Source organism: Ascidiella aspersa, chromosome 2 (assembly GCF_963924565.1).
Source record: "Ascidiella aspersa chromosome 2, kaAscAspe10.2, whole genome shotgun sequence".
Taxonomy (NCBI): domain Eukaryota; kingdom Metazoa; phylum Chordata; class Ascidiacea; order Phlebobranchia; family Ascidiidae; genus Ascidiella; species Ascidiella aspersa.
This window is the reverse complement of record NC_139448.1, coordinates 29,554,480-29,580,062: the sequence shown is the minus strand read 5'-3', so window position 1 is coordinate 29,580,062 and position 25,583 is coordinate 29,554,480. Positions and strand designations below refer to the sequence as shown.

General features: G+C 38.4%; 1 protein-coding gene across 1 annotated transcript in view; it reads left to right on the top strand.

Moving 5' to 3' along the window:
• The window catches only part of LOC146164763 (ERC protein 2-like), a 54,981-nt gene extending 29,903 nt beyond the window's left edge, over positions 1-25,078 (top strand). Inside the window, exons 9-23 of the mRNA XM_083380816.1 lie at positions 800-877; positions 1,502-1,657; positions 3,715-3,882; positions 6,507-6,674; positions 7,498-7,635; positions 8,274-8,414; positions 9,106-9,264; positions 11,099-11,200; positions 11,645-11,745; positions 12,350-12,455; positions 13,306-13,437; positions 14,117-14,277; positions 15,699-15,846; positions 22,208-22,372; positions 24,292-25,078. Of these exons, the coding sequence (XP_083236942.1) occupies positions 800-877; positions 1,502-1,657; positions 3,715-3,882; positions 6,507-6,674; positions 7,498-7,635; positions 8,274-8,414; positions 9,106-9,264; positions 11,099-11,200; positions 11,645-11,745; positions 12,350-12,455; positions 13,306-13,437; positions 14,117-14,277; positions 15,699-15,846; positions 22,208-22,372; positions 24,292-24,318 (1,950 nt within the window). The 3' untranslated portion in view covers positions 24,319-25,078. The remainder of the gene's footprint in view (positions 1-799; positions 878-1,501; positions 1,658-3,714; positions 3,883-6,506; positions 6,675-7,497; positions 7,636-8,273; positions 8,415-9,105; positions 9,265-11,098; positions 11,201-11,644; positions 11,746-12,349; positions 12,456-13,305; positions 13,438-14,116; positions 14,278-15,698; positions 15,847-22,207; positions 22,373-24,291) is intronic.
• The last annotated feature ends 505 nt before the right edge of the window (positions 25,079-25,583 follow it).

The window sequence follows — 25,583 nt, the reverse complement described above, 5'->3', positions numbered from 1 at the left end:
ACGCTGCCGAAATTCAGATCGTTGGCAATGGCAAGTATTTGCGATGTTATAAAAAAATATATTTTAACGGGATACAAATTAACCTAATTTAACAAAATTCTCCATCGTGTTCGTTATAACAGAAATACTAAAAACTCGTGGTACGTAAGAGTCGAGGTATGAAAGTTGTACTTTGTTTGACTTGTCGTGAGGCATGTTGTTAGGTGTTCTTGTTTCTATTGAACCAAAAACAATTTAACCGTGTCAAGCGCCTCGGTTGGTGAATGAATAGACGCTTACGCTCCATTGAAACTTTCCCATGCAGAGCAAAGCTTTAAAATAACAACAGAGCCAAGCGCGCGATGCATTTGCTCACCTTATATGTACATTCGGTATAAATGCATTTCTCAGTCAATGTTTTGGCTCGCATGCTGCAGATTTGCCCATTCGAAAACCCGTCGTCATGAGATGAAACCCTTAACCTTTTAGCTAAGAAACAAAACCCTCAATTCATCCGCCGTGTAACTAATATTGTTTGCCGGCGAAGGTGCTATATTCAAAAGAAGGCGGAATTACCTTTCAAGCCTGATTTTCACTATACCTTCACATTATTTCCGTTTTTTTAATAGAGTCAATGCAAAAGTCCTCTAAACAAACCCCAAACACAAAGAAATAACAACGATAATAATTGATTTGGTAAAAACTGTTATAAACAGCACCATACCCCAACCCGCGGCGTCTTATTACACACATTTTTTAGTTACAATAAAGTGATATGTGTGTTTCGCATTTTAATAGTTGATTAATGTTTTGTATGAAGGATATGCAGAATGCATCGCAAGGCTTCGAAGACCCAACCAGAAATAGCAGCTTCCAGCAGTCCGTCATTGACCTCAAGGTATACAGAAACACGCGCTCTCATTTTGCAACACGGTGTTAAATTTTTGTGAAAATACGTATTCTCATATTCCCATGTAGGTGAGGTTTGCCATTGATGTGTTACGCATTGACATATAGCAGGGGCCGGGAACCTATGGCTCGCGAGTCATTCTTTTTAAACGAATCCTGCTTGTCTTTTCGTGGCTGTTAGCCGATTTGATAAAATCCTTTTGCCTATATAAGGCCCTGTTCGTACCATAAAACTCCGTAATCGAAATTTTGCAACCTTAGCCACGGTATTTTTCTGCGCCTACTCCAACATTAGATGTTGAAAAATATAATATGGCTCTTATGGAAATACAACCTAAAATATTCGGATTTGATGGCTCCCTTAGCTGAAAAAGTTACTTCTGACCTATAGGTTTCCAATCACAGATTTCCGAATCCTTTCAGTTTATTAAAATGCTTGCTTCTTGTGTACAAACGCCTAGTATATATGTGGTCTATATTAGACAGCTTAATTTAACGCCTGAATTGTTAAAAAACATAAAAACACCTTGAAAACAAAAATTTCACCAAAAATTTCGACCCAATAAATATAATTCAAGGTTCTATTGTGTTACATATACGCGTGTATGTACAGGACACCAAAATCGGATCACTGGAACGCATAATCCACGAGCTGCAGGATGAGCTGAACGTTATTCGCAGCGACGGCGCCATCACCAGCGCAGAGAGGCAAGAAGAGCTCAAACAGCTCGACGTATACAAGAACCACTCCAACTACATGAAGTCCAAGGTATTGACGCTCATATAAGAATGTCCGATAGTTTTATTACCCAATATATGCCGACAAGTCCTAGTATTTTGTCCAAAAATTGTGACTTTCGTTTTATATCTTTTAAGCCTTTTTTTCATACATATTTGTGCAAAAACGGCGACCACACGTCCGATGTCTTCTGTTCAATAAGAAAAATCAATTTAACAAATTGGTTATTTCAATAAACATTTGTACCCGTGATTTTTTTAAGTCTGTTTTGTTTTTTATAAAAAAAAGTAAGAAATGCTCCGTTAAATCTCGTATAGCAGAAACGTTGAATCGGTTCTAAATATATAAGGTTTAAGTTGAATTGATATCATATATGTATTGACACCATCGAAGTATGCTATCGGTTAGATACAGATACTATGGCCTGGTTTTGGTTAACGATTTTCACACATTCACTAGAAGAAAGTGTTCTAACGGCAAGAAAAAATGCAGTTTAATTCATCACCGGTAGACAACTTACGCTGTGATAGTCTGGTGACCACCCTATATTAACCTGTAAGGCACCTCTCTCGAGTGAAGTAATGCAATGTCAAAAAGTCACTTGTGCCCGATTTATTTGGCCTCCTGTCCCAAGTGCGTATATACGCGGTGGTGATTCAGGTCTAAGTTGAGTTTGCATCATACATCGGGTTGCAATATATCATCGGATGATTTTCTACCTTGTCATGCACGCCCGGAAAAACTGGTGTTAACGCACCCGGAAATTTTAAACAGCAATTTTACATAGAACATTTTAAGATGGATCGGTTTCGTTCAGTGTTCTTGTTCTTGCGTGTGATGACGTCACTTGATGATTTTTTCCATCGATCAAGGCTAAACAGCTATGCGCTACTTAACATATGACGTTAAATGTATATACTTTTGAAAAAATATATAACATTTTTTTAGAAACGTCTGCTGCAATGATTGACGGTAACCGGTCCCTATAAACGAAACACAATACTTTTTTTCTGTGTGTGATTTGATGTTTATTTCACTTCATTTGATGTTTATTTTCACACTGAAACCTGTAACCAAGATGATCCGATTACTGTTTTCATTGAAATTCCACACGACCCTAGTTGCAATCTGGCTTCGAAATAGTTTTTGCTTTTTTCAATAAAATGAGATCAGACTAATACGTTTAGTTTTCCCAAATTAGAATTGGCGAAATCTTTTCAACTAAGTCCCGTTCAAAATTAAGTATTTAATTAATTTGAAACAAGTTTAATTTACAAGCCGTTTTGATTAAATATTATTTCATTTTCATAAGAATGATTAAATATGCAAAACATCCGCATAATTTCGTTGCGTTTTACTTGCTTGAGATATGTCTTTTTGAATTACTTAATATTGCCAAACGCAGTAGGACAAAGTATCATTTTCCTAAAAACCAACATTTGATTAAAAACAAAATGGAAGTACTTATTGTCGCAAGCTGTTATTGAATCATGTCAGAATTTCGATTGTCGACATTTCGCGCACCATCAGCTTTCTTGCAATAATTCTTTCCATTCCTAATCTGAAATTACGCTCTTTAGAACACTGTTTTGTAAACTGCTGAATGGTTCACCCCAGGTAGAATGTTATTGTGTGAACCAAAACAATGGGTGCCGACCGCACAAAAACTTGTATTGTGTCAACTACGTACATTCAGTTGTTAAGATCATATGGGTTTTCCTTTTGGCTGAATGCAACATTTTTTCTGAAGGGTGAGGAATTAGGAGGCACCGAACTAGCCTTAATGTATAACGCCGGTGAAATCATTAAACTCTGTATTTTAAGAAAATTAATACCACAAAACAGTTCGAATAAATGTCTAAACGGTTCCAACATTTTATTTTAAAAAAAACAATCCGTAAAGTTTCATTTATCTTTTAAATGACTGACGTTGGCCAAGAAGGGAAGGTCTAAAGAATATTTGCTCCCATTTGAAGTCATTGTCGTCATTTACGTGCAAGGGCGAGGAGATATCTTCATATTTTACACCTTCAGTTTGCCGGAGTTCAAAAAGCACTGCTTAATACCGACAACGTTAACTCTTTCAGATCGAGCAGCTGAAGTCGGAGCTGCAGAAGAAGGACACGGACATGGTGTCGCTGCAGACTCGCCTGGACACGCTCAACAAGCAGCAGTCGGACAGCCGCCAGCACATCGACGTCCTCAAAGAGTCGCTCAACGCCAAGGAGCAGCGGGCCGCCATCTTGCAATCCGAGGTAAGAAAGAAGGCCTCGGAATTGTTTTCAGCGACGCTTAAAAATAGTCAAAAATTTGCATTTAAGTTTTACTCATTTCGGGATTAAAGTTCATTTTTTTACATGCTCGAAATAACCTTCTTTTTAAAAAATTACAATCTTATCCCATTCACATATTAGAAATACAGTTAAAGTGCTCTAGGCTAGGCGTTTAGACTGTTCCCGAGGCAAAACCAAAGGCAGATTTGTAATCGTATGTTCCCCCCCGCTTTAAAAATCCATCAACCTATTATTGTCATTTTTTCCCTTAAAATAACTATGATTTACGCTGTTCGGCATTCTTTAGTAATAATTCGTTACTAATAAAAACAAGAAATCGTGGAAACTTACTCTCAGCGATAGGGATTGATTTGCTTGAAACTCCCCTTTCATTAATTGTGACGCCAAAAACTCGTAGAAAGCCGTAAATGCCTAAAACGGCGTAGTATATTGTAGAGCTCACCCCATGTAATGATCTTGAAACTTACTAAAACAAAATGTAATTAATATCGCTCTCTTAAATTTAAAACACCAAAATTCCCCAAGCGGATTTGACGTTCGACCAGAAAATCATGAGCGGCACTTCGCTTGCTACGTTCTTCAATTAATTGATTTCAACCGAGTAATTAATTGACACCGAGCCAACCAACCCCCCGCCAGCGGCACTTTAGGTAAATTCCGCGCGTGCGCCTTCCAACCACGCGTGACGTCACTAAGTTTTTCTTTTCATTCTTTTTCGTCACAATGCACAAACTTCGTCTACAATACGACAAAACGTGTTTAATCGAAACGGACCGACATGCGCTTGTTCTTTCAGTTTGGGTGACCCAATGCACGATTGTGGTCGAACAGTGTAACATAGCACGTCATCATGTTTCAGCACTTTTGCACAATGGGGGTGTGTGCGCGTGGGCGTGGCACGTCAAGACAGTCTTGTTTTCTGAGACCAACCCTTAGATTTTGTGGGTGTCTTAAAAGTAATCTAACAAAGGACCATTAAGCGTTAAGCTCGGGTGTATTACTGTTATCCCGTATAAGGATATATTCTTTTTCGGCAAAAAGCTACAGTCATGAAAACCGTAATTTTGTGTATTAAAAAGTGCCACCATCAGCGTCTGATAACGAATGATATGTTTTTTGTTGTGTTGTTAAAATCGTTATCAATTTGTTCCTGTCCTTTTTGTTTGGTTATTAATATTACCTCACTTATTATTAATAATAATATTATTATTGTTACCTCAAAATGTTGGAAAACCAGGATAATTTTTTTAGTGTAGGATAATCTTTTTTATGGGTTAAAATGTGTGCCGGGAGTTATTTTTATTGTATATTAGTATGTCGCAAGTTTAAATCTCTCGGGAACTACTGATCTACACTCGTTGTATTATTGGTGATATTTTAACAAAAAGGTTTAATGTATTGATACTGATAGTTTCATTCAACTTACTTTGCCACTTTGTTTCTATTAATTTAAATTCCTTCACACCGATAAAGATCCCCAAGATAAAGACAATCTAAGAAAAGTAAGCTAGTTTGACCTGCTGAAGCACAATTGTGCGAAAGTCTGTCAAAATTGTTAAACAAGTTGTCGTTAAATAGTGACACCTGATTTCCAGATTTGAAATTAGACAAATACGGCTTTTACCAAAGATTAAAAGGTTTTAGTGCTGCTTAATAGCTATGTTTGCTCCCTAAAAATTCTAGGAAAGACTCTATCTGTGTGAAGGAATATAAACAAAATGGCATTGGACGGTGGATGAAATTATTTAAACCTATGTTGTTTGAGTATCACCAATAATACAACCAGAGTACACCAGTGGTTCTTGAGCCTTTTTAGCTTGCTGCATACTAAGATAACATAAAAAATAACTTGCGGCACACTTTTTAAACCTAATAATTTCTTAATTATCCTACATTTTACAAAAATAAAAAATAAACAGTGACATCTGATTTCCATGAATATGCTGTTGCTGCCAGGCATTGTTTCAATCGTAAAACTGCTCTTCCGGCAAAATTTTATTAAAGTGCCAACGTTTCGATTACCAGTGCGGGCAATGAAGATTGAATAAAATTGTCGAAAAGATCTGATTTCTGGTTAAAAAACTATAGTTTTTATCCAGGGGTTCTTAACCAGTGGTACGTGTACCCTTGGTGGTACGAAGCACCAAAGTAGGGGTTACGCCATGCAGTGTAAAATTATGCGCTTATTAGGCATATTTGTGCAGAATGCGTAATTTACGAAAAACAGCAACAAAAAGCCATTAAGCCATTGGTAAATTGACTGATTTTTGGTGTGTTGTAAATATTGTTGAACTTGAAAAAGACTGTATTTAATGCATAGATTCAACACTCCAGATTTCATTCACCCTTGTCTCATGATAATAAAAAACTATCTCGTCTGTATATAACAGCACAAATGACTTACCCTTATTCACCCCTTTTGGTTTGTTCACCCCTGCAAAAATTGTATTCACCCTGGGGTGAACCATTCACCTGATTAAGAAACACTGGCTTAAAGGGTACGAGCGCTAAAAAGGTGAAGAAACACTGATCTTATTCTTCCTGAACCTCCTTTTCTTAACTCTTCATCATCCCTCCTGCTCCAGGTGGACTCCCTGCGATCCCGACTCGACGAGAAGCAGCAGGTGATCGACCAGAAGCAGGAGCACCTCTCCAGGATGCAGGAGGAACGGAGCAGCAGCGGATCGGAGCTCTCACACCTCCGCGACACGCTCGACGTCAAGGACCGAAAAGTGGCGGTCTTGCACAAGAAGGTGAACACTTGAAAAGTTTTACAAAAATAAAAAAATAAATATTAGGTAAACCATTGTGTTAAAGTTTAAAAAAATAAAAAAAATATTAGGTAAACGACTTAAATTTATTTTGTGTTAAAGTTAAAAAAAAATAAATAAAAAGTATTACGTTAACCTATCAAATTTATTTTGTGTTAAAGTTAAACAACTATACATACGATGTCAGATAGTGTTAAGGAAAAATTTTAGGTCTCGGAAAAAAGGAATTATGGTTGACTTAACATCAGTACAACAAAAGGGGACATATGAACTACTATGAACTTATTTTAATTACTATGCGTTTTTGCAACTGGCATCTACAGCTCGTTTGCATGACAGAAAATAACGTAGTTGGACACAAGATGGAGCATTTAATAACGCAGACCCGCTTGAACAAACTTTTGCATGGACCTCTCTCTATGAGTAGTTCACATGTCTACCTTACAGTATCAAATTTTCTAAACATTGGCAATTTTTTGTTGATTAGATAAACCTTAAAATTTTGGGTTTATTCTAAATCTGTGTATGCCTATAAATTCCCTCTACTTTCCAGGATTTTCTTGGGTGTTTGCAAAACGAGAACATTAAAATATTTTAACTGCTAAATTTGCTTTCGAATGGTCAACAATTTTCGGCTGCTCTTCGGAAAACAAAACAATACAAAACGCCTGTTTGGAGTACAATTTCTATTGGCTGGTCACAACAATTGGCCAGTCTTTATGGACTGCTGTTTGCTTTTAATATAATATTTTTTGTGCTTTCTCATTTCGGCGTACTTTATGTCGACTTTATAAACTGTGTTTAGATCGAGAGCCTTGCTGAGGTCGTGCGTCAGAAGGAACGTCAGATCGAGGCAAGCAACGAGCGCATGAGCGCCCTCCAGCGGGATTCCTCCACCAGCGACTCGGCGCTTTCAACCATGGAGGAAGCTCTAACCGAAAAAGTAGGTCTTAACATGCTCAATGTTTTTTAAGTCTTAAATTTGCCGTTTAATTTGTTATGCTTTATATTCTGCACAAGCCATGCCGAATAAACATGAACAAGTATACGCAAAATGCAATATAAAAAAAATGCAAATTTAACGAGCAATAAACCTAGTGACGCTATACAGCACACCCCGTCCATCAACAAAACGTTACTTAAATTAAAACCTTTTACCTAATCTGGCCAGCTTTCAGTATCAAGCTTATTATTACTTTGCTGCGATGTATATTATTTTACTTTACTTAAAGAAAATGACGATGTCAGTGTAGGTGAAATATACAGTCCGTGAATGTCTGATCCTGGGTTTCACTCGGGTTTACCCAGAATTTTAAACTCAGTTAAACGATTTGTCATCCTGTTTTTTTATATGGAAATGACTTAAAGCTGAAGTGAATTTCAAGTCACTCTGCTAACTATAAGCTGGCAGAATGAGTTTCCCGATTCCAAACCTTACAACCAAATCCCTGCTAAAGAATTAGCTCGAATTGTCACACTTCATCTCTGCTTAACGCAAATTGATTAGTTAAACCTTTAACGATCAATTCTCCCTCTCGCTTCAACGCTCTAATAACCCTTCCTGTATCCCCATATTAACAGGACAAGATAATCGAGCGGCTGCAGTCGTCGCAGGAATCCAGCACAGAGAAAAACTCGGTCGAGATCGAAGAACTGAAGAAGGCAAAGCGAACGCTGGAGAAACGACTCGAGACCCTTCAGCGCGACCTTACGGATAAAGAGGTGCCCGGTGTTGATGTTGTTCTTAAAAACGTCCTGTTCTATATAGCTGCGTCAGTCACGCGGTAGAAGCTATAAAAGCGACCGCGTCGCCTATTTACCCCGCTTTTCGTGCCTTGTTTATACTATTTTTATGGTCGTTTCTCGTTCGCTGACGTCTTTTACATCGATTTATGCCCTCTGTTTCAAATTTTTACGCCGTTTTCAGGACCGCTTTGCTGAGCTGCGTTTTATGAGCAAAGCGCTAACATTTTGTTCCTACAGCCTGTTTTTTTCGTTACTTTTGAAACCACTGCGAAGCTTTACCTTTTTATAAAACCAAATTTTTTTGTAAACTCTATTTTTATAATTCTTAAACCTTTTTGAAAGGCTATACGCATGTTTATTGTTAGCCACAGCACTGATAACGATTGGTAAAAGTTGTTTCCAGTCGTCATCTACAGAGTAAATTTTTTTTAAAACAAGTTAGTTTTAACTTTTTTAAAACCATTTTCTGATAAAAAAGAATATCAGAAAAACAATATTTTTAATTTGTATTATTTGCGGTATTTTCACGGACAAATATAAGACAAAAAATTACCATTTTCAAAACTCCCAAATTAAATCATGAAGCCACAACAGCCGGCATTTTCCTCCCAAACTCAAGCCGCGTTCTTTTTCCATCTCTTCATAACCATCCTCTTCCTCCTCCCAGAGCGCGATGAGCGATGTCCAGGAGCACGCCTCCTCCCTGGCATCCTCCATCCTGAAGAAGGACTCGAGGATCAAACAGATGGAGATCTCGCTCCAGCAGAAGAGCGAGGAGATTGCGCGCTTCGAGGCACAACTTAAAAAGGTCGCTGATTCACTTCGCATGTTACTATATAGTCGGTGTCTGTAAACAATTAGTAAATGGCTGTATTTGTTTAATTCTAAATAGGGTAATCAGGTGGCACTATTTAAAGGCAAATTGTATTGAAATCATTACAAGCTTTCTCACAACCGAGCATCATCAGGTCAAAGTAGTAATTTCTGCTTTGTACTCATTTATAAGTAGCCATTTCTACTTTGTAGTCATTTCTACTTTGCAGTCATTTCTAAGTAGTCATTTCACTTTGTTGTCATTTCAACTTTGACCTGAAGAAGAACGATTGTGTGAAAGTTTGTCGAGAATTTAGTACAACTTGTCTTTATATAGTGCCACTAATTACCCTGCCTGTAAACAGTTGACAAGTTTTATATTTAAGCTTAGAAGTCCAAGCTGGAACCGACTTTTTTTCTTCGCTCAGTTTTCTATGCTGGCATTTTCTTATATATCGAGAAATCAGCTATCATTTGCAAATACAGGTTAAAGTAGGACAATTTTTCCCACAGTCTCCCCTTACATGTTTATAATTAAAAAAAACTCAGATATTATTTTTCTATGAATTACTTTAATTATACCTAAAATTTACTGATATTTTATCTTTGTTTAAATTAATTAGTGTTATCCGTTTTTACTAAGATTAAATCGTTTCTATTTCAAATCCAAATTGACTCATCTCAACCCAATACTTTTTTCATTTTTTATAGCTATACTGCTTTTTCAGTTGGAGCTGTCCAAGATTATAGCTACTGTACTTATTTCATTCCATGTGAATTGTAACGGACATTTTCAATAAATAAAGTTGCTGCTATTGCTATTACCGGTTTTTCAATCGGCGTAAAAGTATCCTTGCCGGAAAACTAAACGGATAGTGTAACGTAACTTGTAGTTCTTTATGAACAGAGTGTCGAAGACCACGATTTGGAACAAGTAAGATCACGATTCGCACGAAAAAAGATTAATTTTAGACTTACTTTTGCATGCTTGCTTTTGCAACTAAAATTGATTTTTATTTTCAGCTAAAATCTTACTTATAAATTATGCATTTACTAAAAAGCTCTGTTTTATGCTTATTATTTTATTCTCTTTAATTAATTATTTAGCGCAAATAGAAAGCTTTTTTTCTTTGATTGATTTAATACTTTTTTTCGATAATAAAACAAAGGCATTTCAGTCGTTTTTTGTTTTTTTTTACTTTATTTTACAAAATAATCGGTAAATATGTTTGCTGAAACAAAATCACAAAGCTGATTTGATTTTGTTTGATCATGCGGTGACAAATCGTTGGTTTGGTGATGATAATTAATTCTGCAAAATGCCTGAAGAATGCAGCGTTTAAAAAGCAATATCTTGGTGCCAAATTCTATTTAAGGTAATTGTTTGGGGTGCAAATGCTATTTGAGTTAATTGTTCGTTAACCTGTTTATTTACTGAGCCGAAATCCCTACGTGTTTGCAAAGAAATACGCACGGGTGTATATTATGAATGTTTTAAAAAGCGCCTTGCTGGTTTCAGGAAAAAATAAAGTTTTTCCCCAAAATATTGACCTGTGAAGAACGGTATCCACTTTAGGCAATGCATAACTTGCTAACTTTGTAAAACGCTTGCCAAATACTAATGATGCTTTCCATTTTAAAGTATCAGGTTTCACGTATGCTTACGTCATGCATACGTCATCCCAGTCTTTTTTCGCAATTTGCCGTAAATTAGACGCCCATGCAAAGTAACCGCTTAGTTATGCTAGTAGCTTTTAACACTTTATAAAATGTCCTCTACTGAAAACACGTTGCATATTTGCATACTCGTGACGTCATACAGATTTGCATATTTCTAACACTGTGACGTCATGCAGACGCAACAGTCGAACGCGCTGGCGAAAGTCAAGGAAGAGAGCAAAGAGAAAATTGAGGTGCTCGAGAAAATGCTCGAAGAAAAGTCGACTGAGGTTCGTGGAAATTGATATAAAATAATATATCACCGACTAACTGTAAAATTATGTATTGCTGTAATTTGGCGCATTATTGTTTTGGGCTCGAAAATTTGATAGTGGCATTTTAATAAGGTTCTATTAGATATTTGTTGGTATAAAGCTATAGATTAAGTTGCTTTAAAATTTAGTAAGATAATTATTGTCGGGCAATCTTGCTTCACTTTCCAAAAAAAAACAATCTTCATTTTTTTCCATTAAAAAGTTTAAAATCACCTAATAACCTTATAATTAAAAACACTCAATAACCTTGGTTTAAAAATAGACCGAGTGGCCTAATTGTGAAACATGAATCACTATCGTTTCGTAACGCTGTAAGAATTTCTTTTTGACCTCGTATAACCTCTAGTCTATATGCGTCACAAAGCCTACTGACCTGAAACGCTTTTATGTGATTTTAAGGTTACTCGGGGTCAGGGCGAACTCGATCGACTGCTGGAAATCCTCAAGGAGACGGAAAACGAAAAGCACGGAAAAGATGTGCGTATCAACACCCTCGAAAAGTAAGTGACGTATCATACGGTTGGAAACCCTTGTTTTTGTGAAGAGGGAGATTGAAGTTTTGTCTGGATTTATACTGAATTGGCAATTTTATATTTTTGCGTTTAGAAAGATTGTCCTGTAGTGGAATTGCAGAAAAAGTTAGGTCGATCATATAACTTTACTCTTACGTTTTTCGTATATTTAGTTGATTAGTATCACCGTCATACATCTCAACATACGTTGCGTTTAGGCATCGTACAAATATGACGTAATTTCATTCTCAAAAAATTTGACTTTGCACCATTAGTTCACATACGAAATTTTTGTACGACAGACGTGATGAAACATTTTACACAAATGTTACATCTACGTGAATGTCCATTTTCCGACTTAAGCCGAGCAGCTTTAAAAACTAGTGCAGAACGTTATTTCCAACTTGGTTGCACATTACCTTAACAATTAGTCAACAACCAAAAAGGTTCTGTTTAGTATTGTCTAAGGGTCGCGAAAATGTTATTATAAATAAAAAGGTGTCGCAGACTAAAGGTTCCTGCTGAATCAACCTGAAAACTGTTAACGACAGTAAAACGACGTGTAACCTCTGCTTGTTTGTCGACTTTGCAGGCAAAACCGCGAACAGAGCGGACAGATCAAGTCGCTCAACACGCAGATGTTGGAAGAAGTGAGAAAGAAGGGAGCCGCTCAAGATAAGGACCTCGCAAATCTCCTGGTGAGACGATGCCAACATTCTGGGATAAAGGGATTTTTTCAGTTGTATAATTCTACAGTTTAGAGCGAAATGTCCATAGTTCTTACTTAACGGCGTATGGTCGCTTCTTGAAATCAGCTACCTGTACTTTAATTAGGGATTTCCAATATCGGGTATAAACCGATTTAACAATATAGTTTCAGAACTCATTGCTTGCTTGGTTAGCATCGGTACCGCTCCGATTTCCAGAAAGTTTTGTATTTTACGCTATAACGATTTCCACCTGGCAAGCTGCTTTGGTGCGTAATTAATGTTTAACTACCAAGGAGCTATTTTTTTCTTTAAAAAAATGCTTAGTATGGACATTACAGTAGACGTCTATCTTGCTTCTCCTGTTAGTTTAGTGTGATCGAAAATATTTAAATAATTTCCTCGCTTACTCATATTCTTTTTTTGCGCCACCTTGCCTGTTTGGAAACTGTGAGTACAGAATGTATGTGTTAATTCGTAACGATGGTTGTTAACTAACACAATATTCTTACAATTAAATTATGCGATTCGAAAATATATTAGCAACACGTATCTATCGCCTGTACTAAATGTCAAGTAAGGAACAATAAACACGAAATCCGTTAAATAGTCAATACTTACAAAGGGCAAATATAAAAGTCAAAAATTGCTTTTCGACAAATGCTAAAGCAATCGTTTCTGCCGTAATGTGAGGTCAGAAACGAAATGATACAGCAAAATTTCAGCTCGAAACACATTATAGTGTTTTAGTATAGTAATTTTAACCACTGTCAACAAAATTACGTTTCTGAAATAAAGCTTTTAACCAACCCGCTCCTCAACTTTTTCCACTCCTCTTCAGACCCAGCTTAAAGAAAAGGAGACAGGGATGATGCAGCTCTCGGAGGCGCTCCGGGAAAGTGTCCGGATGACCGAAGATAAGGATCGGCTCCTCAAGGAAGAAGAGAGCTCGAGACACGTGCTCGAAAAACAGGTTGGCTGCTTGCCATGTTTTCTTGTCTAAAATTGTTGCAAAATCTATTCAATGAAACATGCACACACATATGTGTGTTAACAACTGTTATCTAGCCCCTCTGAAGCTGCTTTTTGACCAACGATTAAGGCTTACGTATCATTAAACGATTAAGGCTTACGTATCATTAAACGATTAAGGCTTACGTATCATTAAACGATTAAGGCTTATAAACCGACTCCGTGTCCTGCTTCGCTTCCACTTCGTAAAAAGTCTACGTTAACTTCCATTTGCGCATTTTAACACCTGAAGAATAAATGTAATAAAGCCTCTCTGTACAGCTTTTATCATGAATAAAAATTAATGAGATATCACGTTAAGAGAAAAATGATATGTATTTTTATACATCGGTGATTTGTGTGCCTATACAAAAAAAAGTTGTCATAACAACACAATGTTCAGTTGAATTTAGATCATTTTATTCATTATATAAAATTTTAGTGCAATATATTATGTGTGTGAAAAAGGTTAATAGTCTCCTGTTCTTTTTTCGTCTTCTTTTCTTGTATTTTTTTTTAGTTGCACGTCATATCCCAATTACGTCATGTGGTTTTAACCATGATACAAAATGGCGTTCGTTTCCCAAACACCATTGCGCCATCTGGTGTTTCATTCATGTTTTTTCCACCTCTTCCTCCAGCTCGAGGAGCTGGTTGCGGAATTCGAGAAGACGAGGTCGATCCTCGCGCAGACCGGGAGCAGCCTCACGCGCTCCGAGGCAGCACTCCACGAGAAGGATCGCCACATCCAGCAGATGAGGATTGAAAGGAGAAAGCAGATGGAAGATGCGCTGGATGTCAAGTAGGAATGCTCGCAAGTTTTACCTATTTAGCTAGATCAGATTTTTTGCCGTACATTGTTGAAAGAGAGAAGCTCGATTGCCAATTCTTCATATAAATTGATTTGGCTAAATTTCAATTAAATCTAAATTTATCTTGAAAAATGAATGATGTCAATAATTTCTACCTCAAAATATTTGTCCGAGAAAGTGCTGAACTGAATCTTTCATATTTGACATCACCTTAACCGCTGCATAAGATAGAGAAATTGTCCAATCAAAATGTCGTAAAATTTCACGTTAACGCGTGAGCGCACCAATTTATTTTCAAAAAATTAAATTTAATAAAATGTATTCTAAAAGTTGTGATTTACTTCAAACATTACAGTTGAGACCTTAGCGATTCATTTGTTTTTCCAATTTAATCATCCAAAATTGACTTAGTTGATTACAGCCCCAAAATTTAACCTTTGGATTACTATCAGCAATATTTAATCGGTAGTTTTTAAAAAAAATCTGCCTTATCTTATCTGCAAATTCTTATTGTTTACCCATCCAAGAACAGCTGTGGTATGATGCCTAACTGTTCTTAATTTCGTTCGTCTGCCGCAGCCGCACAGTATATGACTCGGTAAAATGTACATATACCCACATTAGGGATGTATGACAGCATCGAATGGGAGTCGAAATCCGATGCCAAGTGGTAGAATCGGTACTCGTCCGATACTAGGGTATCGAATCGGTACCGGTACCAAATTAATATAGGTATTTCAGCTATAATTTGCAATCCAACGCACTCATTTCTAACTTAGAAGGTAAATTTGTTTTAAAGTAGTAGATTAACAACTGGGGAAACCAAAGCAAAGGTTGGTCAAACAACCTGAAAAAATACCTTTGAACGTTTCAATAATTATTATTTTTATGCTTGCATAATTGTGACGTCATTTGGTATCGGATTGGAACTCGATACTTTACGTCAAAATATCGGGCATCTGCATCGGAATAAAGTGGGAAGTATCGGGCATCCCTAACCCACATTATGGGTGTATGTTTTATCGGGTAGCCACTTAGCATCGGGTATCGGCTGCGATCCCGTATTATCGGTCATAACTAATGTGGGTGTATATGTACAATTTTACAATCTACATTTCACCGAGTCATATATAATAGAACACGCGGCCTACAAACGAAATTAAGAATCAGGCATCATCCCACACCGGTACTTGACTGGGATAAATAATATGAGTTTGCAGGCAATGTTGAGTCAGATTTTATCAAGCGCGGCAAAAAGCTACCGATTAAACATTATTGATAATAATCTAAAGGTAAAATTTTTTGGCTGTTATTAACTAAATAAAATTTGGATGATTAAAATTAAAAAACAAAATGAATCGCTATTGTATGTTCCTCCTTCCGAAATCCATTCCCTTTCCCGCTTTTCCAGGCAGGAGGCTCTTCTGGCTGCCATTAGCGAGAAAGACGCCAACATCGCCCTCCTGGAGCTCTCGCAGTCGCGCAAGAGCAAGAACGCAGAGGAGGTTTGTCTTCTCAGGAGGGAGAAGGACAAGCTGGTGCAGCAGCTCAAGCAACAGGTAATCGGCTACAACAGGGATTCTTATATTTATTTCACGGAATACCCCTAAAAAATATTTTTGCTTCGCGTGGACCAGTACAGGCAAGGATTTTTATAGATAACTTCATAAATTGTTGTCACAAAGAAAATAGACAAAAATCTGCTTCTTTCGATCCAAAAAAATGTCAAAGCGCAATGAACTCTAAACATACATTTCATCAAGTTTTACTTTTATTACACTATTTTCTTTGCAATTTGATTACTTTAAAATATTTATTAGTATTTCAAATAAGCTTTCATGTACCCCCTAAAACTAAATGATGTACCCCCAAGGGGTCCATGAATCCCAGTTTTAGAACCCCTGGTCTACAATGATAAGCTTTCATATCGTGAAAGGGTAAACGTTCAGGTACTATAGCACACTGGTTCTCAAATATTTTTGTCACGCAAGACCTATGGAAAAGTTTCGCTTTTTTGTGACGTTCAACCGGCTATACGAATTTTACGATTTTTTTTTGTAGAATATAGCTGAAGGTTTAATAAAACAACATGTTACAATAAAATTAATTCAGGAGACGGTTCTATCTAAAAATTCGAATCCAATTAAAGATACATAAAAAGCGCACAACAAATATCGCCTTTTTCCAAGAAGAAACATTCACCCATATGTGTGTTAATAGCTGAGATCTGGCCCTTCGGGGCTGCTTTTTGACCAACGACTTCGGCTTACGTATAATTAGTACACCGAAAGCCATCGCAGACTCACCGAATCTGTTGATCTATGAGGCAAGCAGAGCAGACTAGCTAAGAGCTATTAACACACATATGTGTGAATGTTTCATTGAATAAATGATATGGTACTGTGGATCCCCTTCAATGAGGTTGCTTGTACTAACAGATTGAGCAAGCATTGGCGTATGGTTGTTTCTCGACTCGTTCCCTTCTGAGCCTAGCTCAGTTGGTAGAGCGACGGTTCCGGCTTGACCGGAGGTCGTGAGTTCGAACCTCGCTGCAGGCTAGTTGTTTTTCTAGTCTGCTCTGCTTGCATCATAGATCAACAGATTCGGTGAGTCTGCGATGGCTTTCGGTGTACTTTTCAAAGAAGATTCTGGCTTTGGCAAAATATTCTAGACGCGCATAATGACCAGCACGTTGTCGCCGGTTCTCCCAAAACGCTTTAATTCGCTGTATTTCGTCAAACGTCGCCGTAAAAGGCGCGAAAACCATAGCGTCGCTGGACACGCTGGTTATTACTTTCCGCGTTCCCGGATACGCGAGCCGGGCTATTGTTACGTCACAAACTCCAGCGCGTGTGAACGCCGCTTTCGTTTCCGCGCGAGCACAATGGACGCGCGACCTTGACACTCGCGACTCAAGGTCAAACATCGGCTGACCGGCAATTTCGAGCGCAAATTGCTTTACGAGCTGGCTTTATTGTGTAACCAATAGGCCAGTTGTTTTGACAGCGTCCGGCCGTTTATCCTCGGACGTTTCTTGTCATTCTCTCTCCAAACAGCTTATTACCAGAATGCTTCTGTTTCAAACGTGTATTTTGCTGGTAAATGCCACTCTCGAATCTAGATTATCTCTTGTGAATTGTGATGCGTAAACCGCATGGAAATAAATTGGTTTGGCGATTTTTTTTGCAATTTCGAAACCCGTTGCGTAATTCGCATATAAATTAATTGTTTTGGCTCAATGTTATGCATTTTTCCGCCTTCTTTTCAAAAATTTCGACAGCACGACACCGCTTTTCACGGAATTTCTAGCTTTAATCTATTTTGTTAAACTGAATTTTTCAGGGCCGTCTTGAAGACAAAATGTCACACATTTTATTAGATAAATACTATTTCTTTGTTTTTTCTTAACTACTTGGTTTAAAATCATATTAACTCCCATTCACTTGGAAATACAAAAATCGTCAATCCTGCACTGACTTGGGAAGTAAATTGTTACTTTCAAAATACCTTTTTTGTTCTGTCGATTGTCCTTCATTTTATATTGGACCTTAAAAAACTTGTCAGTGGACCACATGTAAAAGTTTTAGGAAAGGTTGCGATCCAACCACTGCTATACTTGTTTCAAGCAAAACCACAGAAGCCAGGGACTGGACTATTTAAGCGCGGACCCATAAACATTTTGTTTAAGTGTACGACGGTCAGCATGCTTTTTTATTATAAAAAATTACCCCATAAAACATGTAGACAAGGAAACCTTAGAAGGCGACAAAGCGTTTTGTTTTTAAATCACATATTTTTATTTACAGAATATATAACGTTTTTAAATAATAAACTAACATTTTAGATGTGTCTACCTCATAAACTAGTCCACCTACCTAAAGGGGATCCAAGGACCCCAGTTTACGAATCCCTGCACTAAGCGTTCGTTCGCCGCTGCAATTCGGCGTTGCGCAAAAGTGCAAAGAAAACCACGCCACGCCGCAAAAGCAAGCGGCGGCTTTCATCGGCGCTAATTGCCCTTCGAAAAAAACGTGCCATTACGCGCGCGGCAAAACGCCTAAAAAATTGCGGCGCGGCAAGCGGCAATTCGACGAGGTCGCTTCGAGGTTAGCAGATGCGGTTTCTGACGGCGACTGGCACCGAGCCGTTTGCTGAACTTTGCCGCATAAACTTTTGTGTAAGGCCGAAAATGCAGCACTTGTTTGTAAGGCTGTAGTTGTGAAAAGTGCCGCCTCGCGGTCAGCCATTTTGCGCGGTTCTTTCCGAAACCGAATGGCGTTTTGTCACGTTTCCAATTGGCGCGACTTTGGGTAAAGTTAACTGGGTCTTTGACATCGGATTTCTGCGGTGGTTTGATTGGCCACAATTGCTTTTGCGTGATGTTATGAATATGTGTGGCCCTTGACTTTTTTTGTCACCTTTGGGCATCGTTTCTTTGTGGATCTTACTGTTTATTTTCCCGTTTACCTTGACTAAGTCTTATAGGTTACTCTATAGAAAAAAAGGGCAAGGACGTCATAATATTTCTAAACCTACCACCTAATACAAAAACATACTTCTAAACAGTCGCAACAAAAATCATTTTGACACGATTAATTAGGTTTCTTTACAGAAATATAAAATTTTCGGTACTTTTTTATTTAGGTATCAACTGCTAATTATCTGCTGTGTAGTTTAAGAAGTAGGCTATATTTTAAAATACCGCAGTATCCCTTACAGGGCATTTGTTTCCAGGATTTTCATGGTGCAAGTCTACAGAGCCCCACACTTGAAACCTTTATAAAAAAAACGCTAACGGCGCTTACCACAAACAATTACTCATCGGAAAAAAATCCCCTTTCCGCATTCCGCGGCCGCGATGGCGTTAAAGCGCATTAAGTGCTCGCTTCCTGCGACGGCGAGCCCGACCTCTTCAACTTGTCGCGCCGGCAGCGACCCGCAATTATCCGGCAGCCGCAAAAATCCGTTCCCGTGCCTCTAACAGCCGCGCAACAACGCAAGGCCCCGGCAAACTTTGCGACCTGAGCGCTTTTAGCGCCAGCCGATGCATTGGGGTCCTTTGTTTTCCATTTTTCTGAACTATTTTCCTGCATTTTTGCATCGAGTGTGTCTGGTCGTATATAGAAACACGCTATTCCGCGAAGGGTTTAAGTGTTTTTGGAGTACCACAACCTGAACTCACTTGCCTTTCACAGCTGCGAAAACCACACAAGACTTGGCGTTGTTGCCAGGCCATTTTGCTTGGCAAGATGGCGGCGTCGAAACGCGGCCTCTTTTCGCACCTGGGTCTATTAGCAGCCCCCCAAAATCGCTGACGGTTGGTCTAGGTTGGTAAAAATTGCCGACGTTCGGTCTACGTTGCTAAATAAAATATTTTTGTAAATCAAGGAAATAACTTACAGGGAGTTCGGGTGACTACATTCTTCCTATAGCTCAATGATTTTTTTTTTTCTGTCTCGTTCTGCTATGTTTTACGATTTTTTTTAACAAAGTTTGTATTTTAGGTGACGTTTTATTATTCTTTTCAAACTTTTTTAACCTAGCGGTCTCCTTTTGCCTTATTAAAATAACCAAGGAATACATTTTATTAAAAGGGAAATCAAAAACTACCTGAACATTAACTACTGCGAATCGATAATACGGGTGTGCTTTCTCCAAAAAAATTATATGCAATTAACTTGAAAGAAGTTGGGTGGGCACCTTAACTTTCTTACAAACCAATTTTGAGAACCACGGTTCTATACCTGGTCGTTAATAGAACCTTTTTTATCAAAGTTACCGTGAGTTAAACAGGGTCTTCAATTTGTGTCTGAAAAGGGTCCATATATTTATTCAGGGGTGTTCTTGTTGACCGATCGTGGCTCCTCTCCTGGTGTATTCAAGTCTCTTCTTGGCACCAAGGCCTCTATGATTTACAAAAGTTATCCGCCGTACAGCAAAAAAACGCCAAAATCTTAGCGCGCTTTCTGCAATCGCGTAAATTCTTTGGCGTATAAAAAAACTCGCGTAACCTCCATGAATCACAGACGCCTGTCGCGTCGACAAAATCAAAACGACGTCGCAAACACAAATAATTGCGGCTGTCCAGTGTCAACAGGTACCGGCCTCTATAGCGACACGCCGAGCCTTGAAATCCGCCAAAGCGTCTCACAGGTCCAAGTGCTCGGCCATTGTGGCAGGTGTCGATAATTCCATATTTACGTAGCCGGGTCCTTTGTTAGCGGCCAAGAGGAAATTCCTTTTCTCGATCTTCGGTCGGCGGCGGCGGTTTTCGGATATGCACTGTCGTCTGCTTTTTGGCACGCTAAGGCAAGCGGCAATTAGCGTTCATGTCGGACAATTGAGGTGCGCATTTGGCCGAATTCTGTGCTTGGCGGTGCGTGGGGATTAGCCTACGCGCCGGTGGTGGCCAGCCGTGCAATTTCGGGATTTGCCAGCAGAAAGAATAGCTACCGTAATTAATCTGCGACGCCATGTCGAAATATGGACATTCTCGAAGAGCGTGTGCGAAATCTCGCGTCTGCTGTGGCTTGGTTTTTAAAACGGCCGAAAAAACGATTTGGGGGCACTTCAGTGTTTGTTGGGCTTACCTTTCGTATTTTTTGTTGGTTGTAATTTCAACCGTTTTGGTAAATTTGGCAACATTTTGTTGTTTTCACTTTTGGCAAAATTTTATTTGTACTGAAAACTGTGATGTTAGGTCAAGAAGAAAACAGACTGTACGCTTTATACAGCATGTAAGTTCGAGTCGGCAACCAAAGTGTAAAAAACACACGAAAAGCCATTTTTCAAGTTGTGTCTGTTCTGTTATTTTTCGAGTTGTGTCTGTTCCGAATTATATTCAAATAAAAGTGTAAAGCGATCACATTTTAGGTCTTATAAACCGACAAATTTTCTTTGAAAAGTATAGTTGAATGTCGGGTAATTTTTTCATACAATTCTATGGCAACCCTGAATTGTTTAATGTATGGAGAAAAAATTGTATATATAACAGCGCAATGAACTTTTGTGCAACCTGCTGTTTCTTCTTAAAGGCTCTTGTAAGCTGCAACGCCTCTCAAGTGCCCGGCTGCATTTTCACCTTTCGAACTCGCCGCCCTCGAAATTCCTGGCAATTACGGTTTTGTGGATTGCAGCGCAAACAAACTAATGGCCGCCTTTCGCGCCCGCCTAAAGACCACCTTCGAAACGGCGCGTCTGTCCCAATGCGCTCTGCCCAGGTTAAGACCTGGTCACTGCACTTGAATCCACTAAAACGCCGATCGTTTTCAAACCACGCGTTTGCTTAGGCGAACAATGGTCCATTGTTTCGCCGTGCGACGAAATAACGGCTTTCGAATTTTTTGTTGCCGTTTGAATTCTTTTTCGAAAACTTGTTTTGGTTTGGCGTCTAAAAATACACGATCGAATTTCAATGGTGAGAGGTATTTGTCTCGCCACGGGGTGGCAGTGTTTGTCTGGAAAAGTTTTTGTGTGTGTCATTGCCATACGTTTTGCTTTGTTGTGTGTTTTCTATTGGGGCTACAAATTTTTCCGTCCTTTTTGACAAAAAAGTGTTATTCCTTTGCAAAACCAGTCACAGTTGTTTATTTCTATTATAATCTTCATGCTTTAAAAAAATAGAATTGTTTTTCGTAAAACAAAACATAAAAATGGATTGAATTGATGCTTAGAAATTTAAGCAGTTACCTAACTGACCAAAACTTGGTCGATTAGGGGAAAATGGTCGATTCTATGCAGGCATATTTTAGCTTAGCACAGAACTACACCGATTAACAAAGCCAAGATTTTTAATTACAATTGTTTGTTCTCTATTGACTATTTGAACGAAAGTCGCGTGAAGCTTTCGACACAAGCTGGCTCAGACAAAAATAGGGAATTCAATTCAACGAATAGACTTCGTTATTACTGTTGTTTCAGACGCAGAACCGCTTGAAGCTGATGCAAGACACGATAAACGACGACCAACAACTGCAGCAGCAACAAAGTAACTCGGTTGGTGGAAGGCAGCAGACTCAACAACAACAACAAGCCCAGGCACGACAAGGCAACGGCAAGCCTCGGTATAGACCGGCCAATGGAGAGGTGAGAAATTTGCATGTTTTGTGCAAGGAGAACCCTCATCAGGGCTGCTATCAGTTAGAACAGGGGTTCTTAAACTGGGGTCCATAAACCCCTTGGGGCACGTGAACTACCTTTTAGGGGTCCATAAAAGCCTAATTAAAATAGAATTAATTAGTTGAAAAGTGATCAACTTTGCACGTAAAATGAGTTAATTGAAAATATAATTTCAGCACGTATATAGTTAGGTGCTCTTACTGTAATAAGTTCCTTGGTCAGTTATTTCTTCCTTTGGTTTGAATGGGCTCAGATTGCTTGAAATGTTTTTAGAGCGTGTGGTTCTTGATCGGAATGCAATATAACAAAAATTCGAGTTAAAATATCTAATTTTGTGACGTTTTCTACCAATGTCGCACGTTTTTACTTTTTTTTTTCAAAACAATAGCAAACTGCGACAAATATAATGATATTTTTCTACCAATGTCGCACGTTTTTAATATTTTTTTTTCAAAACAATAGCAAAATGCGACAAATATAGTGAGATTTTTCTACCAATGTCGCACGTTTTTAGTATATTTTTTTTCAAAACAATAGCAAAATGCGACAAACATAGCGAATGCTTGCAAATTGTCCTATGTTCGGCGCATTCCACAGATTTCCTTTCTCATACAATTAATCACTCTGTATTTCGGCAACGCGCCATTATCGCGAATTATCGAGTCAATTACCTCATCCGAAACGACTATTTTCATCGCGCGATCAGTCCCCGAATAGCTTCACGCAAAGAGAGCGATTCCACAAGACAATTACGTTGCCTTGTAGGCAGAAACCCTTTTACTACCGACTAAATACGTGGCACGAATCCAGGGTCTTGTACGATAACGCTCTTGAAACTGCCAATTAACCGAGCCCAACTAGGTTACCAACACCACAGCCATTCCACGGTGGCCTTGTCAGCTGGGCAAAATTTCCAGCCGCTGGCCTTTGCCACTTTGCCTTGCCACTGGTGGTACGATCTGTATTTGAACCCGCGCCCGTGGCTTTGATCCTGCTAATTAGAACGCGACTTCGCCGAAGTCAAGCCCTTGTTTTCGTTCGACCGACTTTGATTCTTGTTATTTTTGTTCTGTGGAGTTATTTTAAGGACTGGACCGCTGCGGTCTTTACTGGTATTTTGTTCAGTCGAAAGCGGACGACGAAATGGCTGGAAATGTTGTTTTGGTGTCAAATATTGTGGTTGTTTGTTTATCACTTTAAAAATAAAACTTTTTAAATTTGTGTTTTATTCTTCCTTCCCATTCTTTCCCCCAAAAGATCCATTCGTGAAATAAGTTTTTATTTAAAAGTTTACAATAAATCAATTCACTATCATTTTTCCCATTTTATTTTTATTAAAAGCGGCTAAAAATTGCTTTTCATCCACCTGGAATCAAATTTCCATCATTGTTAAAAGCAGCGCTGCGGGTCGGATGAAAATAATGCGAGTTCGACTCCCGAGTCTGACTCCGGACAAAAACTGAGCCCGAGTCCAACTAACAAATCCCTAGTTTGACTACAACTGCGACTTTACAGTCTGTATTTCAGCCATTTACGTAACTTAGATAAGGTGGATATTGAGGAAACCACTCATGAGGTGTTATGTAATTTTATCCACCCACTCTAAGTGGTAAAATATTCCACCATATGCTATTCAACCTTTACAATTTGCAGTTGGCGGCTATATCAGTTTCAGTTTGCGGCTATATCAGTTTTAAAATGTCGTACGGTGCACGATGCACTCGGGACTCGGGTGGTCTTACTCGAGTCCAGAGTCCCGGCTCTAGAAATTCAATCGACTTGGCAGCCTTGGTTAAAAGGCTGTGTTGCTATTTTTACTGATTTTTTTGTAAATATAACGAATTGCAGAATCTAACGCAAAGTCTTTTTTTAATTGACGTGTCTAGGACGATGGCGAGGGAATCTGGGCATAAACTAAAGTACGTTCAGCTGCCGTCAAAAAAAGTGTTGACCAACAACATTATATCGCAGCTTCTCCATGAGCAACGCGAGGAGATTCAATGCCCCACAAACAATGATCTTTCAAACTTTCAAAATAAAAAAAATCTTTCAAAATTTCAAAGTAAAAAAAAACACTATCTTTCAACTATACCTTTCATCATAAAACAGTTTTAAACAAATATTTTTTCTGCGGTGCAAGAAAATTCAAAGCGAGTACGACATCGTCTTTTTTTACGCCGACTGCCAATTACGTTTTTGGTGACCCAGTATTAGCCCGACTGACAGTTCAACTTTCATTCTAGACTACAGCTGTCTTGGTGCAGGAAACTTACCGCGTCATATTCGCGTTACTTGTGCTTCAATTCGTACAATTTAATTCTGTATCTTGTTATGTAGCAAACTTGTGTATGGTACTTTTTCATATCTGTAAGTAGTTGAACTAACACCTGTTGTGAAACTTCCATATTCCTCTTCGGGAAAACCAGTCCGAAATCGTGCCATTACTCTTTTTTACGTGTCTATCTATCTGCCGATCTTTCGCAATACAAAATACACGAAATCTTACAGCCCGACTTCCTAACGAAATGCCGAATCTGCACGCGCCGCGCTCTTTTGTCCTTTTTACTTTCCGTTCTGTGTTTTTCGACGCTCAAATGTCGTCCAGTCCCCTTCTGTCGAGGCTTTTGCATTTTCGCGCACCGCAAACACCATTTTTTTTTGTCAAGAATTAAAAAAAAAAACTGAACTAAAAAGTTTATCTTTCCATTTGTGCTTTTTGCTGGCTTTCTATTCCCTTTTGGACCTCTTTTTATGAGACCTCGATTCAAATAGAAATACTTAGACCTGTAAGTCTTTTACTGCCTTTTTTATCATACAGAGAACATTTTCAGCAAAGCTTTCCAAAATAGCTAAGAACGCCTACCTCGGAGTTTTAACCCAATTTAAACTATTAACACAATACATTTTTTTTATATATTAACCACGCCTCAATCGGCTTGAATCTTCTGGAGAAGTAAAAATACTCGTGTGGTTTATTCTTTTGCGTTTTCTTACTCCACGAAATTAAACTAAAACGCGTATTTTTTTCTAATATTTGTGCAGTTCAAATTTCGCCCACAGTATTACCGATTTGCGAGTTATCTAATGAAATTTTTCTGTACTTTGACGAGATTGTTTTGGTAATCGTGCACTATACTTTGTGATATGAAACATATCGTAACTAAAAACGCCGTTACAC